This window comes from Amblyomma maculatum, chromosome 1 (genome assembly GCF_055883805.1).
Source record: "Amblyomma maculatum isolate TAMU_Amacu chromosome 1, ASM5588380v1, whole genome shotgun sequence".
NCBI classification, from domain to species: Eukaryota; Metazoa; Arthropoda; class Arachnida; order Ixodida; family Ixodidae; genus Amblyomma; species Amblyomma maculatum.
The window spans coordinates 104,146,006-104,165,337 of record NC_139344.1 but is presented as its reverse complement, the minus strand read 5'-3'; the positions used below and the strand labels follow the sequence as shown (position 1 = coordinate 104,165,337).

Below are 19,332 nucleotides of genomic sequence, written 5' to 3'. Positions count from 1 at the left end.
CCCACAAGCACCTTTCCCATTTTTATTATTCAAGCATTAATCACGAAGCACTGAACAATTTATTATGGCCAGGCACACTTTTGAGTGAGTGTACCTGGCAGTTTGGTTTGCTATCATTCCCAAAGCTAAGCACAGCACGAGTGAGCACAAAAGGCACACTACTGAACAGTAAAACAGTTCTCACAGTCAAGAGGTCTTCAAACTGGGCTTGAGTGAAAAGGGACCACCATTTGCCTGAAGAAGAAAGAACAAAACATTGAAAAAAAAAAATCATTTTCAGTATAAGAAGCAGCAATCAACTTTAGCCAAACTGCTCTTCGCTGCTTCAATGTTACCAATGCAATTTGTGGCACTATCAGGTAAAAAAAAAAAAAACATTGAGCGGCTGACACTTTGGGGGCTTTATATGTGGCACACCCACTCAAAACCATCACACCCCTCACAGCCAGGATGTGAACTTATGAGCAAAAAGGAGTGGAAAGAGAGAGAGAGAGAGACACTGAGCATGTATTGATATTAGTAGCAAGGAAAGATGAGCATACTGTCCTTATTGTTTACTCTGTGACTAACCTGCAAAGTATGGCAGAGGGTTTCAAGCTTAGTTACGTGCTTAGTCAAGTCTTCATAACCACCTCTGAATACCAGACTAGACTAAGCTTCAGCATCTGAGAGGACAACTTAGCCCTTTTCATTCCTTTCTCGTAACCCCCTTCTCCGCACAGCACAATAGCCCAAATGTGCAGCTGACATATGCGGGACAAAAAAATAGTTGCCAGTCACATTATTATGCTGCCAGAGCTCACAGCAATGCAGGATTTATAGCTCTGAGGCAATGAAATGTTCTGATCACCACATACAATGCACAGAAAGCCCTAGCTACTCTCAGACTGAGGCATGTGACTGCATAAAAAAAGATGAAAAAGAACACTAATTTTCCTCGGTAGTTGAAAGTGTTCAATTTTTCAATAGAGCCTTTGTGGTGAGCATTTTAAATTCTACTAGCAAGCATTTTGTTCAGAAGCATAAAGTGTTTTGTGCAAGGAGGTGTCAGTTACTATTTTTTTGTCAGGATAGTCCGCCACAACATTTAGCCTAAAAGTGGGCTATGTGACCATAAAGGAGGTGTGCAGCTTGTTAAGAAGCCTTAAGGCAAGAAAATTGTGCCACACTGCTGTTACTATACTTATTGCGCTGTACTAAAACTTTGGAGAAATTTGTGACCTAAAACAATACATTTTTGCATTCTTTTTTAAATTCCATTTGCATATTTTCAGACATGATCAGACTGCGTGCCATAGTTTCTGCTAGTTACAGGATGTAGTTTTACATGAAAAGGCACAAATGCATCCCAAAATTAAAATGTAAAGCCCTGTATCATTGTCGAGAGTAATGAAGTCAGAGCTAGATATAATGAACACGGATATCATGAATCAGTGGCTAAACCAAGCTGTTCATAAATATTTTTGTTAAACAATGCAATTTTCACTTCACTGTATACACAGATCGTGGATTGACCTAAAAAGGAATATACAGAACTTGTGGATGCCAAAGCGATGGCAGGCTTGCTGCACTCTATGGGTCACTGATGTTAGATGTGGCAAGCATTCATGGCAAGGGCCGTGCTTTTGTCTTCCACTGTAATATTTTTATCTCCTGTACTCATGTTGGCTGTCACAGAGGCAGTGAGAACAATGAGTGCTTTCGCACTGAGGTACAATTTCAATGCTTATGCAGCTGTGATGAGGGGAAGTCACTTTAGCTGGTGCGTGATCCACAGCTGTTGCATGCGGTGAGTGCTGCATGGGGGAAGTCAACCAAACTGGTGCTCGGTTTTTTAGCGCCTTTAGAATCACCATGAGCCCCTTCAAAATGGAGCCAAACATTTAGAAAAAAATCTCCTTTTCTTTTTTTTTTCTTTTTTTTAGTAAGGGTTGCCTGAGGCACAGTCCCTTCACTGACTAAATTGACATTGTTCTGTTTTGATGAAGATTTATATATGAATTTGTACTAGTAATCCAGTAGCTTCGTGCTGTCATAGAGCACAACAAAGTTGTATTGTATAGCAACAGAAGACTGCTAAAAGGTGTTGGTGTCTTATTTTTCAGCCAGAATAGTGGCATGTCTTATCTCACTGCAAAATAAGTTACTCGTTGTATCAGGGCATGCATGCATCATTGCTGCTGTTGTTTTAAAGGACATTTTTCCAGTTCCTGAGACATAAGATGGCGAAAGAAAAGCTGTAAAAAAAAAAAGCTTGTTCGCTGCAGAAACATATCTGGGCAATCTCATTTTTTGTATTTTGGATCAGTTAAAATGAAGGTTGCATTGAAAGAGAGACTCATATTTAGTGCTAGTCATGAGCAGAAAAAAAGGATAAAGGAATTAAGAAGCACTTTAAGCCTTCTTCGCAGAAACAGCCATAAATGAAGCATTGGAACGACCTTCCCCATGAAATTGCAGCCATCACCTACCCATCAACCTTCCACATCCCACCTGTCACCATGAAAAAAAAATGTTTTGCTTTCTCATGTTAACCCCACCTCTTATGTAAAACCCCCAACAGGAGGTCATTAAGGAAATAAAAATGAAATGAAATGAAACAAGACTGTGCAGGCATAGATTTATGGTCGACACCTGGAGAGGGTAGTTAGAAAGGGTGGTCCTATTTCCACAGTGCATTTCATGAACCTTCTTCGCAAAAAACATGAACAAAAATCACAGCTCTTACTAAGGACCTCAGAAGCACGCGCGCCAAGGCGGGAGATGCAGAGGCAGTATTTGCCCAGCAGAGTTTCCAGGTATCGACTCGGCTCTCTAAAGAAGTGGCAGAGTGGCAGCAGCAACAGCACACGCATTGCCTCAATGTCCGAGGGACCTGTGGCTAGGCCCTTGACCATCTCCTCAAGGCATGCAGCCACCTGCAACAGGGCAAAGCATAGCACACCACCAGCAGGTGTAGCCTGCTACCAAAAAAAAAGCACAAACAGCAGCATGAGCAGAAGGTGCCGTTATAAGTCTGTACTGTCCTGTAACTCAATTTTAATCCACCACTGTATTTTCCATGCATGGACCTTTCCATTGCTAGGTTTCTTTGTGCAATGCTATTTTGCCCAATTTCTTGTATGGATAATTTTCAGCCATTCAATCTTTCTTTATTTATTGCATTTAATTTCTCCCTAGAGAGAAAATGGAGCAGGAACTGAATGAAGGCTCATGGACTGACAGAAGCCCCAAGGAGCAAAGTTCGGTGCTAAGCGCACACTGATCACATACATTGTTCAATATAGCCTTGCATGCCATTTCTTCCCTACCCCATGTTCTCATCATAAATGAATAACTGTGGTCAATGAAACTGCATGTGACTAAGCACTTACTTACCTGTGTTCAAGGAGTACACCCTATGAGCACTGATTACATAGTTACAATTGCCTGGTGACGGTTTTCAGCACTGGGCTACCAAGAGAAAGCTACACTTATTCCGTCTGAATGTCTTATATGTTCCTTCTTTCAACTCTTCTGCAGCACAGCCTATCCCATGTACATGCACAGCAATGTTCCCCTTTCTTTCAAGCACAGTTGCAGTATACTGGTTTCAAGACTAGTTTTGGCACTGTGCAGCAGTAAAGGCATTTCCTCTCAGAAATTAGAACCAAAGAAAAAAATGAAAGCATTTAATAATTAGGATTTCAATCAAGTCATCTATTCGCAATTAGGTTTCAGCTGCGTTTTTTTCTAACCCTTGTTTTTTTCTGCCAATTTTCACTTCTGTCATAAAAGGCCTTGGATTTCTAAATGTATTAAAAAAACACAAAATTGGCTGTCCTAGTATAGCAGTAACCTATCAGAAAACATGCAGGAAGAACGCCACTTAACATGCTTTTGCTCTTTGTTACATAACCATTGTTGTCCCAATTACGAAACAGTCGCTTTAGCTTTGTATTCTGTTTCTTTCTAAACTGGATTACTCTATTCTGCTCAAATAAAATGTAAAAAAAAAAAAAGACAAAAGAGTAAAATTACAACTTAGTTTTGGCTCAGTCCTATTGTGAAACAAAACCAGTGCTTAACATTTTGGCCAGTGCTAACTTCTGTCTACCAACAGTTTATATAAAGATTCACCAACATAAGCTACAACAAAGCTAAAAGGAAATTCTGCAGCATATGTAAATTCAGACTGGTGAGAACTGTGCATGCATGAAAGCAACAGCAAGCCTGAAGCATCTAGTGAGAAAGTACTTGGTGCTGACATACTTATAACACCCATACCACTCTACCAACACCTCTTTGTTGCTCACTTACAGAGAATGCCATATTTATACTTGGCTCTAAACCCCTCACCCCCCCCCCCCCCCTCCCCCCCTTTTTTTTTCAGAAAATTGAATTTGGAAAAATCGTGCTACAAACAACCCATGTCAACGGCATCACAAGATGTCCATTAGGCCTTTTTACACTGGCAATTGGCATGACTGGCATTTTGAAGAATTAAGGCCCAACCATTTTCGTGCGGGGCTTAGTGGCAAAGCAGACAGCTTGCAGTAAGACCTTGTCCTGTGCCTCTTACTGTATGCTGTGCTTTTTAATGCTGAGCTCTTTCACAAAAATATACACCAACTAGCCCCCGAGCAAGTATTACTAGGCCCAACTAATTTTCTGCACTTTTTTTTTTACCATTGCCACCATTCATCAGAAACATAACGGACATCCCTGCTATTACTCAAGAACGTAATTACTTCAGTGCTTGCAGAGACCAGCCAGCCATGACGGGCAAGGATGATGACATACAGCGACAGTGCTGAACTTCAAAAGCAACGAGAAAATAGATAAAAAGCTGGCCTCAAGTGCCTGCACAAATTATACTTCCTTAATTTTCACAAATACAAAATGTGAGTGCACATAGAAATGGAGCATATTATATTTGGTAATTAAAGTCTTCAATATAATTTAATAGTGCTTGATACTGGGAAAATTGAGGTGAAGTGCAGCTCTGGCAAGAATATGACACAGCATAGAGAGTATTACTTAGAACATTAACAACACATTCTCATGAAGCACAGCACTCAAGATTCAGAGAGAAAAGTGTATTGGAAATGAAAGTAACACTGAACTGCACCTCCAGCCAAAAAGCTTTGTGATTACCTTCCCATGGCATACTTGAAGGCTTCTTCCGTTAATATCAATGAGAAGCATCTAAACAAAATTTCGTTAAAGTTACCTTCATTCAATGCAAGCGCAGCTAAGCCAAAAAAAAAAAAAAATGGTCGTTCTTTTTTACTATGCCAACTAAGGCTGAGGAGAATTTAACTTCCTATGCATTCTTTTGAGGCAACAATTTCACCATTACAAAGACTGACACAAGTGTTTGATTCAAATACTGATTTCATCTCATTCATGCAAGCAGAAATGACAATGAAGTTCAAAAAGAAACTAACAACACTTACAAATTCCTTTTCTAATGGCAGTACAACAACCATTACTTTCGACCATCAAGAGGATGCTATGTATTACAATAATACTAAATTCTGATACGTGCTACAAGCAGTTTATGTTGATAACAAAATGCAATACAGTTAAACCTCTATGTAACGAATCTCCATGTAGCGAATTCCTCAATATTACAAGTTTTCGATTCCCCAACGCCACCCCCATTAAAGTGCATGCATTTGAAAACTCTATGTAACAAACATGTCGCGGCAGTTGATCTTGATATAACGAACTCGCGGCGCCGACTGTCTATTAGCTAGTGCTGAGTCACTGGAAATTTGGCACAACTCCGCAGGTTTCAGGACGATAAAACACGAACTGAACTGAGAGGAATGCCTACTATAGCAACGAGCGACCGCAGTTGATACAGCGCTTTGCGTTTCAGTGCCGACGCCTCATCTCCTTGGCAGACGCAGCAATCTTCGCTGCTTTTGCTGTTGGAACATGGCACTACAATAGTTCATGGTTAAAAGCGGCCAAAAATAACAGAAAAAAAAGATGCGGGGCGAGCAGCACGCGTCCATCGCTGCCACAGGGTTGCTCGCGGGCTCCCGCGCGTTGGTAGCGGAAGCAGCGGAGAGCGCTGGTAATGCGAGGCAGAGTCGGTTTCCTCGAACAACGATGGTGAGAGAGCGCGCGTGCGGCGATGGCGCCGCCGCGCATGCCCATGCTCTAACTTAACATTTCAGCAAGCTACATGTGTACATACATAGACAAACCAGTCTGAAATGATGACTAAAACTATCAGTATAGTTCCATGCAGCCACAAGAGAATGAACCATTCATGAAATATAAGCAGCAGCCCAAGGATGCAGGCAAGTGAGTCGCAATAAGCATAACTGCGAAACTTTTCATCATTCTTTGCCTTTTTTACAAATGTGTTTTCAAATGGCTGCAGGGCCATTCCACTGAAACAATGTCCAGGCAGCACCACCATTCTGACATCTACCATGTAGGTGGTTCAAGTTGTCAGGATTTCAAATAGTGACCAGTAGCTTTTGGTCGTCGTTCCGCTGTTTGAGGTTAGCGTGTCTGTGACTATCTGTCTCAATAGTGTGTGTGGTTTCATTTCAGTGAAAGTACAAAAAATTAAAACAGACTCATCAGTACACCGGTTCATACCTTTGTTCACCATCTACCCTAAGTGATTCATAAACAAAAGTCAATTTGAACAGAGACACTCAGTGCATTATCAGGATAAATGGCGCTCTGAGGAAGTGCACTTTGATTCGAAAAGTTGCTCACCACTTCTGCCACAGAAGGGTTCTTGGCATCATGGATACACTGAAAACCATGACGAGCTGCCTCCAAGTCCACACCAGGGTTAAGCTCACTACAGTTAAAGTGTCCATCGTCTTCTTTCAAGTATGATGCATTGAGACAGGCAGAGGATGAAAACACTGTCTCCAAATAGCTGCAAAAACACAGAGCAGACATTTTTAGCCAAAAACAAAGTGTGCACAAGTTTCATTACAGAAAAAAAAAGAAATACAATCCTGCCGTTGTGCAGCTGATCAAAATACAATAAACTGTCGTTAACTCAAAGTTGTAAAATCTCGGAAAAATTTTGAGATAAGTGGAGTTTCAAGTTAAGCAAAATGCCAAAAATTCCCGGCGACAATCCCTTGCGATCAGTCGCGCGATGCCGCCGCCAATGCCTGCCATTGCCGCTGGTGCACACCACACCGAGCGACGGAACTCTGCTACAGAGGCGCCTTTTCAGTGTTGCTTTGTTACCGCCACATCGTCGTTCTGTCAGGCGGAGTACTATTACGCTATATCCCGTTTCTAACGCTAAACAGCATGACGTACGGTAAAACAGTGATGAATGTTTTTGTAACGCATCGCGTGTAAAAAAAAAAAGGTCACAGCTCAGCGGTGCGCTACTACACTGCGATGCAAGCAGTGTAGTATCTAGCCACACTAGCCTTTTTATTTTCCTTTGCTACCCTACCAAGCTTTTACTGAATTGTCTCGATGCACTTGTATATGCACGGATCAGACAAAGTGAGCGTCTCCAGGTTCTTTGCTCAAACTGGACTAAAAAAACCAACTTAAAAAAAAAACAAAAAACAATAATAATAATAAAAATAAAGCCAGGACAGAAATTGAGTAGCCCAAAGCCTTTTGTGATTGGCTGCCTATCGAGCTGCTTCTGGGTGATACGCGAAATTTTCTACAAACCCACAACCTGAGTGCGACAGCGACGAGCGAAAATGCTTTGACGGCCCTTGGCCCGTCGCATCCGTCGACGCTCCACTGCACAAAGGGAGCTTTTGTACTAAACAGAAAAGAATTATCAGAAAAAACTCAACTTTATAATTTTTGAAGAAAAAACTGAGTAATACTTGGCCGCTTCGCACTGGCAATCGGCCCGACATAAGCGTCCTCGAGCTCCTAAACGCGTCGCATAAGCTGTTGGTCGCCGCCTTTGCATTCGACTTTGTTGCGGACACCACATACACAACAAAAATCAATCAACGCTTCGTGCACATAGCGCAACGGAACAGAACCACACAATCACTAAATGGCTCTTGCTGGTATAACCCCCCCCCTCCCGCGCGATCGGCGCTCACGTGACTGCTCCTAAAGCGAAAAACAGCTGCATCTGCGAGAATTTTGTATTCGCTTTTTGAACGCGACCGCATTCGGCACTTAGTATAAGAACAAAGCGCTCGCTCAAAGATTTTGCGGCAATGACCTTTGCTTTCGGTACTTTCGGTCAAAATTTCGAGATATCCGCATTAGGCCCGAAAAATGGTTCGAGTAAACGGGAGCTAATACATAGCACCTATGGGAGGTGAAAGCGCGGCGTGGAAAATTTTAGACGAACGATTTTTCGAGATATGTGAGTTCGTGTTAACGAGGGTTTACTGAACCATTTTATATAATAAAATAATTTGATCCAGCATCTCCTAGTTGAAAAATTCCGATGATGTCTTGTTCATTTGTTTTCTTGGAGAAAATCGGAAACAATGTTACAAGTAACGTTGGTCAGAGGCGACTCGACACAAGTGGTAGTGTCATCGTCATTGATGCGCATTTTAGGCTAGGCGGCGCAAGCTTCCGTCTGACACAAAGGGCAGACCCATTACCATCTATCCATTTTTCAAAGAGGTCACATTTCGCTATTTTGCAAGCAGTGTGCGGTTGGTGTTGTCGTGTGTGCTACAATGGGGAAGTATGCGAGCTACACGGTTGGATTTAAACTGAAAGTTGTGCAGTACGCACTGGAGCACAGAAACCGTGCTCAAGCAGACATTTCAGTGTCGGAGAAACCAACGTTTGCTACTGGCGAAGTCAGCAAGAAAAACTTCAGGCTACCAACAAGTCACAACGGGCCTTCCGTGGTGCAAAGTCCAGAAAGTATCCGCAAGTGGAGGAGCAACTCGTTCAGCACATACGGCACCTTCGACATGACTGTTGTGCCATGTCCCTCGAAATAGTGCAGACTGAGGCGCGTAGAATTGCTCGAGCACAGGGCATCGAAGCGAAAGATTTTAAGGCAAGTTCCGGATGGGCAACGCACTTCATGCGACGCCATGATCTTACCCTGAGAAGACGGACAACGTTGTGCCAGCACTTGCCTTCGGCAGCATACGAGGACAAGGTGGTGGACTTTCACCGTTTCGTAAAACGGCTCTGACAGCAAAAGAATTTCATCTTGTCCCAGATTGGGAATGCAGATCAAACCCCCCTTTGTTTCGAAATGCCAAGAAACACCACTGTGGAGGACAAAGGTGCACGAAGTGTCCCCATTAGAACACCTGGCGCGGAGAAGCAAAGATGTACTGTTATGTTAGCAGTGACTGCGGATGGGCACAAACTGCCGCCGTATGTCATTTTTAAACGGAAGACGCTTCCCAATGGAACTTTCCATCGAGAATACACGTCAGGGTTCAGGAGAAATGCTGGCTGAATGAAGAGTTGATGCTGGATTGGATAAAGACAGTCTGGGACCGGCGGCCAGGTGGCCTGTTGTATCCGACCATACTCGTTTTGAACAGTTTTCGCGGACATCGTGGACAGTGTTAAAGCGAAGCTGAAAGAGCTGCGCACGGATACTGTCGTGATTCCGGGTGGCCTCACATCTGTACTGCAGCCTTTGGATATGTCCTTAAATAAGGCTTTTAAGGACAACGTTTGAAAGTTGTACACTAACTGGATGGCTGGAGGGCAGCATCAGGTAACTTCAGATGGCAAAATTAAGAGGCCACCTGTGGAAATGTTGTGTGGTTGGATAGTGGAAGCCTGGAGAGAGATCTACGATGATGTCATCAGAAAAAGCTTCAAGAAGACGGGGATCTCCAATGCACTGAATGCGAGCGAAGATGAGATGCTGTGGAATTCGGACAAAGAAAGCGAGTCCCCAGTCAGTGATGATGAGTGTGTGCTCTCGGACTCTGAATCGGATGAGTAGAGCATCAGTGCATGTATGTAAATAAATTTTTCGTGTGCGTGCCCTCGACATCTCTCGTCTATTCATTGAAACGTAAGTAGCTTTCCTTTTAATTTTTATGCTAGGTTTATAGGCAGTTATGTGAGAGTAGTCATGTTCTTGACATATGTTAAATTTAAAACGCAAGAATGCAAGTAGAAAAATTTTCAGAAATTTTACGCTGCTAGGTGCACCCCAAAATTTTAGCCAAATTTTCTGGAAAAAAAAGAAAAATTGCACCTGTTTTGGAGTACATACGATATTGCACATCCTATCACTACCCAATACTTAACGTGGGATACCACTGCCACTAAGCCACTGTAGTACATGGGCCCACAGTATTGGAAACAGTAATGAAATTCACAGCATGATTACGATGTGAATTTCCCTCACCAAACGGGATTCCATTGAATCTTGAACTTTACTGCATGATTATTTAAGGGCACTTCACCTTCTGCAATATCAGCAAACTAGAACTAATATTGCATCGCTTAAAACATTCGGGTGAATACAAAAAAATCTATATTCAATTCGATCCAAACGTTTCATACTTTAAACCCAGAGTACATGTCTCAAGCGAATAATGTTTCTGGAGTACTAACTTAAGCTAGCTTCACTCTACAGTGCCTCCCATGAAATGGCACCGTGCCATTCACACAGCTAAAAGCATCAGCCACACAACGATGCAATCCAATTACAACAAACAACCAAATGCAAGTGGTGGTAAAAGGCGATAAACTGGTTTAACTTCCATGCCTTCCACTCCCTGTAGCCCAGCCGAGAAAGTGGCAAACCAAACTACCTATGGTCCTATAGGCTCGGATTCACAGTGTGAATGAGGTCTGCTTTTGAGCTACTACTTACTACTGCTCGTCTAGAAAAGTGAGTGCCAGTGCGAGCAAGCCAGGTATAAGGCATGCAGTTCGAATTTTATTGGCGGAATCAACTTCAATATGAACTGGATTCATTAACTGATATGCAGAGTTCCATAATTCATGGCAAGAACAGCCACTGGCCCGAGATTCATAATATCTGCAGTTGTGCTAAACCTACACAAACCCTTCAAAGAGGCCCGCTACATGTGAAGGTTGACTCCCTCAATTTGAATGTCCATTTTTGCAAAAGGTCAGTATAGTTTCAATGAGTGTGACAAAGCCTTAGTGCATTTTTTTCTGGATTTTTCGTGTGATGGTCTTGTTTGCCAAAAATATTATATATATTCACTTCAAAATTATTTGATTAAAATAACTATTTACTTCCCAATTCTCTCTGAACCAAAAAAAATGTTTATTTCCACAATCCTAAATATTACTCTGTCAGTTCAAGACCTACACAAACAGGCCTGGAAACATCACAGAAAATGTATTTCAGTATACTATATGATTCAAGGTTTCAACCATGGCTACTTCCAGGAAACAGTATTTCCATGCTCTTATTTGTGAAAAATAATTTTTCTGTGAATAAGCATTTCACTTTTTTCCCCAAAGGCTCCCACGAAGAAGCTACTCTCCAGAATGAAGTTTAAATAAAATGCCACCCCAGAAGGATGAGGCACTTACGCAAGCAGCTCCTGAGGCACCTGCTCTGTGGCTAAAAGGAATGGCAGCTGTTCCAGAATGTCATTATCCAGGCACAAAATCTGTGTTTCCTTCAAATGGAAGCGCTGGTCCACAGGACGAGGAGCATCTGCCTGCACAGCAAATTCCATTCACGTCAATGCACAATCATGCTTCCCAACGCTGAAACTTCTAAAGGTTAGATGAACCAACCAAACTACTCAAAAAAGAGAAAAGAAAGAAAAACTCCATCAATATCAATGCAGACTTCAAACTTTTGGTACCGACCATCATATTCACCCAAATGTAACATGGCAATAACTGCAGCCTGAGGGTCGACTTTGAAGATGTGAGCAAAAAGAAGTAAATAAATGTAATCCAAGGAACAAGGCCGCACTTTACTTAACTCATTACCATGCTTATTCAAATCGATCACCAGTGATCGATGCTTTAAATTTTCATGTTGAAATGATTTCTCGTGCACATAGCTCCACCCAGTGGTTAGTCTAGGCACTGCACTTTTAGAACCAGTTTAAATTTTCCCGCCATGGCGATGTTCCGATTTTTTATAGGCCTTTTTGAGAACTAACGTGCATGTGTTGCTGCAAAAGAGGGCGTGGCAGCCGCGCTTGCAAGAAAAAAAAAACCTTGCCACTCGTGGTAATGCAGCATCAAGATCAATTTTTTGTGATCAAAGGTCTTCCAGAAAGTCAGATATCAAATCATATTGTCTGCTCTGTTATCTGATGATGTTGAGTGGTGAAAATTACCCGAAAATGGTGCCAGCTATTCACTAGTGAGCTTTGATTCTGAGTCCGGGTGGTTTTATTCCATGAAAACGCATTCCTGAAGGTCTGCCGCATGTCCAACATGTATACCCAGCCTTTACAGCCAGTTGACAGCAGTTTTGGTTTGGTGCCTCACGAAAAACCAGGAACTGCTTCACTGCATGGCACGAGAAATGAGACTGTTCTCACCTGTAGTTTTTTTTTCCATGAAGCTGAAAAACGGCACTGTACAGATAGTTTATTTTTTACACATTGCTCCTGGGTCATTGATCTTCAAAATGTATGTATTCCAAATTTTTTCTTTCTTAATAATGCATCTTAAGATATTGCCTTTTCTACTTTTTTTATCAACTTCCGATTTTTTGTTCCCCCTAACAAAGTTTTTGCTTTGTAACTTATGTTCTTGAAAAGAGCATTCCATTATGTGCAACTTTGTTTGCTGCAATGTGTGCTGCAGTATTTTTGTACCGGCCAAAAATATACTTCGACACCTATGAAAAACGGCTATTTTCTCGCGGTAACAAAAGATAGTTATATGGGGTTTTATGGCACATTAACCAACTCTGGCTATGATGTGCCAAAACAAGAGTTGAAGCTGTGCAGTAATAAATAAAGAAAGAACCTCCATCCTGTGGTGCTCTTGAGAGCATTTTATATAGTCTGCCTATGTGATTGCAAAAAAAAAAAAAAAAAAAAAAAAAAGGATAAATCTGTAAAAAATTTTAATATTCACTTTTTGGCTATGTGGAGGAGATTCAGAAGTGGGAGCAGGATTCAGAAACAACAGATACAGTTTTTTGTGGTCATGTAGTGTCGGAAGCAGAAATTGCATACAATACACAGCTACCAGAAGAGCTCGGAAAAATTGCCTCACAATGCCATTGGGTGACAGCGTCTGGGAGTGAGGAAGCCAGTTTGGGACCATTTTTAAATCGACAAGAGTGTCAGCTTGGCTTGACATGTAATATGCCTCCTCGCCTAAATGCTCTGTCAGACACAATAGCAGCCCCGTAGGCGGCATGTTTTTTTCATTGCATGGCTGAAGTATGATGCGGTGACTGGCATTCGCTGCACTGCGATATTGCTAGCACAAGTAAGACACTGCTTGTGTGAATGGTCACCTACTTTTGAATGAAAGCTGAGCGAAAATCACAATTTTTCACAAGTCTGCCATGCTGCAATTCATGGAAACAGTCGCGACTAATAAAGCAGAGTTACTGCAAAATAATACGGCTTTCTGTGGCCATCTCCACAAGTGTGATGCGGCAGTAGTGGAGCCTCCTCACAAGTGCCGCCATGTGTGGACGGCTTTACCACACGAACAACGAGCAGCTTGTGATGGGTGAGCACCTTTAGTGCACAGGAAGAACCATGCAGATGCAAATGAGAATACACATTTGAGCCCAAATGGCGAGATGTTTTCTAAAATACATAAGCACCACTGACACGTCAATCAGAGCACAAAATGGCAAGCAGCTAAGCTTGGCTCGCAGATGTGTGACCAATAGCTACTACTGCCACAGCCTAATATATAGTGAAGCCCAGAAAACAAAACATATGCTGACAAGTCACCTGCAACCACTTGGTGTGCCATTCAGACGTCAACACAGCTCCCCCCTCATACCGCATCCTGAGTTAAGTGGTTGGAGGGGCCTAAATCTTCAGCTCACGTAGTGCCTCAAACCTGATGAATACAACTCGGGCTATCACTCTTTTGCTTGGGAGCATTGGGCCAAGAAAAATGGGTGAGTAAAGTAAGTTAAAGAGAAATTAAAGCATGAATTAAGCACCTTTAAAATGCATTCAAAACATGGTCAGCCCACCAAAATTTGAAAATTGCTCGAATTAACTGAAAATACAAATTATCTGAGTTTGAAATCTTACGGGTCTATATATTAAACGTAGTCAAAGCTGGATAGTGATTGCCTTTGCCACACCCAATCATAGCAGCAAATGTGATAGTACTAAAACCTTTTAACTGCAAGTGCCGCATGAAACATTCAAAATGCCCTAGGTAGCACGAAGAGGTACGCCTCTGCCCAGCTTAACTTGCTAAAGCACTCTGTACACACTACTGTATCGCAAACTCGGTTTTTCTAAAAGCATGCTCCAGGCAGTGGCTATGATATTCCTCAAGTGAATGTAGCCTCTTTCAGCTTGCAATTATGGCACTCCTTTTACGCCTACTAGTGAACGTGGCAAAAGGTATGTCTCAAAACAGTAGGCTTGGTGGCATGTCTTCAGCCATTTTGCTGCCAACAGATTTTTACACTTGTACCAATATCTCAGTATTTTTTTTCCTTATTTCTTGTGTCATGTTTATCTATGGAATGCAAATAATACCACAATCCCTACAGTACTGGTTTTAATGTTAATTTTACAGTTTCTAACTATTTTGACAGTTTGCAATAACTCTGTACATGGTTGAAAAAAATTTACATCGATATTTTTTGTTGGAAAACAAACTGACTTTGCATGATGCCTGGGCATGTTATTTAGGCCAAAAAAGATACTTATCTTAAAATAAATGACAAATGGTGCTTGAATGGGTCAACCTTGTTCAAGACATATCACTGCTGTGACTGGGTATGGCACTGGTGAATTCTCTCAAGGTTAAGCTACACATATCTTAAATGCCCCCGAAAAAGAAGGCTAAACAGCTGCCGTACGTAGCTCATCTTGTACAGCAAGGTATATGACATCTGAAAGTCATGGGTTCTGCTCCCATCAAAAGAAAGTGGTTATTTTTTCTTCTACTTTCTCAAGAAAGTTATCCCCCATCTTAAAATATTACCAAATTAGTGTTTTCCTCCAATTGACATAACACTTCATTTGTCCAGCATGTTTTAAGGTATGTCAGACATGTTTCTATATAACAGAGTCCTTCCTTCTCTAATAGCAGTGCTTGTGACCATTCGTGACAGTTTGTCTGCACTAGCAGAGAGCCTTTGTGCTGCAAAGCCGACCCATTTGCTTGTACGTACAGAATCCACACAAGCAGTCTCTATAGTGCATAGCTAGTACCCTAGACATCATTAACAACATCTGCTATACAGTGCAAGCATTTTTGTGCATTATACGTGTGGTGTGGGCTCCCCACACTATGCATCATCTCAGAGGAAGTGATGATGCGTCTTGTCTCCAGAGGGTGACATACCCTCAGCCTATGTTGAAGTCGTCTCCAGGAGACGTCGTTGTGCCTGCACAAGAATTTCTCTGCCGCTCCACACATGCCTTAATTCTACCGCGTGAATCCAACCTTCCCGGCAGCAACTCACCGTAAGGGGGTAGAGTTGAGGAGAATCCGCGTGGGTGCTGCATTGACACCTGCGGTCAAATCCTCCTAGACCTCACAGACTGCTTTGCTCACTTGCCTTTTCTGCCCAGTTCCCCCTACGGAGGCGACGCTTAATCATTTCCTAACAACTTGTCCTGGACTTAGCGCGTTACACCTTCGAAGCCATGCTTACCACCCTACCCGGCCACCTGATACAAGAGTACGGACACATGGGTCCCACCACCGAGAGTTGTTGGCATTTATAGGTGCCACAGATATGCACCTTTTATTTAGATCTCTTATGCCAAAGGGCATAATTACACAACAAAAAAAGACTATACAAAGGAATAACAACAGCATCTCCTTGTGCTTTCCTTGGGTTCAAATACTGAAAAACTGTCCAAGAGCAGCGAAAAATTCAATAAACACCACTTTTTAAAATATGGATTACCTATTAAATATGAGTACTTCAAGGATGAACTTTTCAGGGAAGCTCACTGGCACGAAATTATTAGTAGGTCAAGACACTAAGCAAAAAACACAGAGGTTGAGTCTTCAACAAACTTCAGCTCAGACAAAAACTCATACTCAACTAGCTCATGCTCATAGTCACACTCATCTAAGCAGTTCTTATCCAATTAAATACCCTAAACATCAAAAGAGTTATGCAATTTTATTTTGTTGTAATGGTCCTCACAACCATGCCAATTGATACTACCTGCTGTACAATTTTAAGGATGAAGTACAACCCATCTATAGTAAAGTCACTGGGACCTGCAAAAATTTTTACAATATCAGGATCCTTACTATATCAGTTGTAGGGGATGACATGGTTTTGAAGATGCTGTCTGATAATTAAATAGACACTGAACACATTTTGTTGCTTACTTTATGAAAAAAAAAAAAGTCTAAAATACCTTCCATCTCTCTCATCATCTGTTCATGCCGTTTTTTCAGTTATAAGACTTTTTGTTTACAACTTGCAGACGTACCTCTTAACCATGACGGCAATGTGGATACGAATACAACCGAGTCTGATTTCGTGTGAAAACCAAATCTTTGCATGAACACAGCACACAGCATCATTCTCCGCTGTTTCTGTCTTTTAAAATGCAATAGATGAGAAAAGCGCATGGCAGTCAAGCACTGCAAAAACACACACAGCGTGCCTCCAGTTTTCGCCACTGCTGCTTCGTGCTGCACAGTACTGCAAATGTATGGCTGTCTTCCCTTCCCCATTTCTCACTGCACTTTTCCTCTCCTTTCCTTTCTGAATGTACCATGCCACCTTCTTTCCATATTTGTAGACAGCTTTACTTTTTTTTTTCCTGCACGCTGCATGCCTCGCCGCTACAAGACCTACGTAAAGTTGGCTCCTCCTGGGTGCTGCTAAACCTGGTGGTAAAGTCAGTTAAAAAAAAAACTTTTTTTTTTTGTTGTTGTCTGTTTGTTTTTTTTAGTTTGCCAAACGATCCTAGGTAGCAGGCATGTGGCGATGTCATTTGGTGGAAAGTCGTCGCTGCGGCCGGACGCACTTTACTATAACCGATTTATACCACAAATGTCTTTACTATAAAGGGGGGAAAATGTACAGTCGTTCATGAAAAATGAACTGGGACTGCAGTTTTACTTTACTATATCGCAGTTTTTATTGCATCTGAGTTTACTACAGCGAGGTTCTGTTGTGTTGATTTATCTATAAGGGATGAGATAAAAAATTTAATAAGATGTATCTTTGGCAATCAATAACGCAGGCAAATCATTACCTTATTTTCATGGCAAAGAAGGAAATTTCGGTCCCATCCAGCGATGATTTTGTAGACCACCAGAGGTGCATCCGGATCAGATGAAGAAACACCACTGCTTTGTGCTGTAACATCAAATGAGGCAGTATTAGCAAAAGCATAATATAATTCACGGGTACAAAAAAACTGGCACTTCTTGAAGCTAATGAACATTCCATCCATGCAAATGATTTCAATATCTTTATTCACTGTAAAATAGCAAGATTTGTTCTAAATTATACTTCCTGACACTTTTCACTACAAACTTCCCAATATACATTGCTGTTATGAACTGTTATAGCTGTAATTAGTCATGAACTACAATGCAGGCAAAGTCATGCAAGTCCAATTTCCTTGCCTTAACGTGTCCTCTACAGTAACATGCACTTTCTTCAAGAAACAGAACTGATTTTCATATGACAAAAAGTAGGTGTGCGCAAATACTCAAAAATTTTGAATAGTGCATCTAATATCCTCCTACTTGATTATTAGAACAAATCAAATGGTATATCCTAAAAATTATTCAAAACAAGGCAAACATGCACTGAATGTTTGTAACTTCTTCAGGATAATTGTCACGAGGTTCAAATAATGCCTGCCATAGTAGTATTCTTCCAGGACTGTTGGAAAAACAGGGTGCCCAGCGATGGCACATACAATCCTACGGCCATCAGTATGTGCAGGATGAAAGGCCCATGTGGCGCCGTTCATAATGGTCATGTATGGCCACAATGGCTGAATGACGAAAAAGGGCTCAAGCAAGTTCAGCAAACCTTGCCTTGATTCTCAATCTTCAAGGCTGCAGCTTAAATAGTATTTTCCACTCCTCCTGAAAATTGATGTCACCTGTCTCCTGTCCTGGAGTGTGCCTCTAGTTTTTACTCTTCCGTCATTAATAAAAAAATTGAAATTTTTCTGCATGCACAACTTAGCACCCATAGAGTTAACGTACTGAGTTCACTCTGCAGTCCTTTGTGAAGATTAGTCTTCAGTGATTTATAGCAGGCTTTGCCACTGGAGCTTCGATGCTCTATGCCACTGTTTGCTTTGTGCACATATTTGCAAAAGTAGTGAAAACTTATCTGGAGTTTAACTTTGCTTACATCGATTATTAAAAGAGTGAAAAGCACTGTTTGGCATGGCTTAGCATGGCTGTTTAGCATTGAGAAACTGGCAAAGGCTTTAGCAAAGAGCTAAATGTCTTTAGTTGGTTTGGTTTTCAGGGAAAGCAAAGCAGCAGTATCTGTCTCACATCTTGGTGGACACCTACACTTACACTTAACAGCATAATAATCTCATGACAAAGCATACATTAAAAAAAAATGTATAAAAACAAGTGTGGCATTTTCATTAAATAGTTGTGAGTTTGCGCTCTGTTCGTCTTGTGTATGTGTGTGCTTTTATGACTGTTCAATTGTTAGTGTATCATTGCGCGCTAAGAACTAGCATGCAGAACCAACTGGCCCCTATCATAGCGCTGCATACAACTAGAGGCACATATATCATCAGCTCGAATCTCTGTCACAAACTAGCTTCAAACTTTATTAGCAGATGGACACTAACCAGGAAAATGAAATGGTATGGAAACTGCTAAAAGACAGGTTGGATCACGTGATACTTTTGCTGCCACTTCCTGTCCACACTTCATGCCTATGCCACTGATGCAGCAAGTAAGGCTTTGTCTAATATTCGATTCGGTAGCAGAGCTACACTATTCGTATTTGATTCGATTTGTAAAACAAGAACTATTTGCATATTTCTACACAAAACCTTAGCCCAAACTAAAAAGAAAATAAATTTTGTTGTAGTGCATAAGTGAGGAACTAGTGTAGAGTTAGTGATTTTAATTATTAATGTCTCCCAATAAATGTATTCGAGAAATAAAGGCGATAGGAACAAGTTCCCATCTTATCTTAAAGTTGGGCAGTTCTAAATCAACAATGAATGATACAGATTAGAGAAGACATTTTGCCTAGAATAGTCTATCCAAAACATCTCGAAACAACCA

The 19,332-nt window shown here is 41.4% G+C and overlaps 1 protein-coding gene across 8 annotated transcripts in view; it reads right to left on the bottom strand.

Annotated features, from left to right (window-relative positions):
- Herc4 (HECT and RLD domain containing E3 ubiquitin ligase 4) overlaps positions 1-19,332 on the bottom strand; it is a 144,439-nt gene that overhangs the window by 66,072 nt on the left and 59,035 nt on the right. For all 8 annotated transcript variants that reach the window (XM_084588726.1, XM_084588727.1, XM_084588724.1 and 5 more), the window contains 5 exons: positions 17,307-17,410; positions 11,479-11,609; positions 6,727-6,895; positions 2,729-2,918; positions 185-234 (listed from right to left, as the gene is read on the bottom strand). In XM_084588726.1, coding sequence (XP_084444852.1) covers positions 185-234; positions 2,729-2,918; positions 6,727-6,895; positions 11,479-11,609; positions 17,307-17,410 — 644 coding nt within the window. The remainder of the gene's footprint in view (positions 1-184; positions 235-2,728; positions 2,919-6,726; positions 6,896-11,478; positions 11,610-17,306; positions 17,411-19,332) is intronic.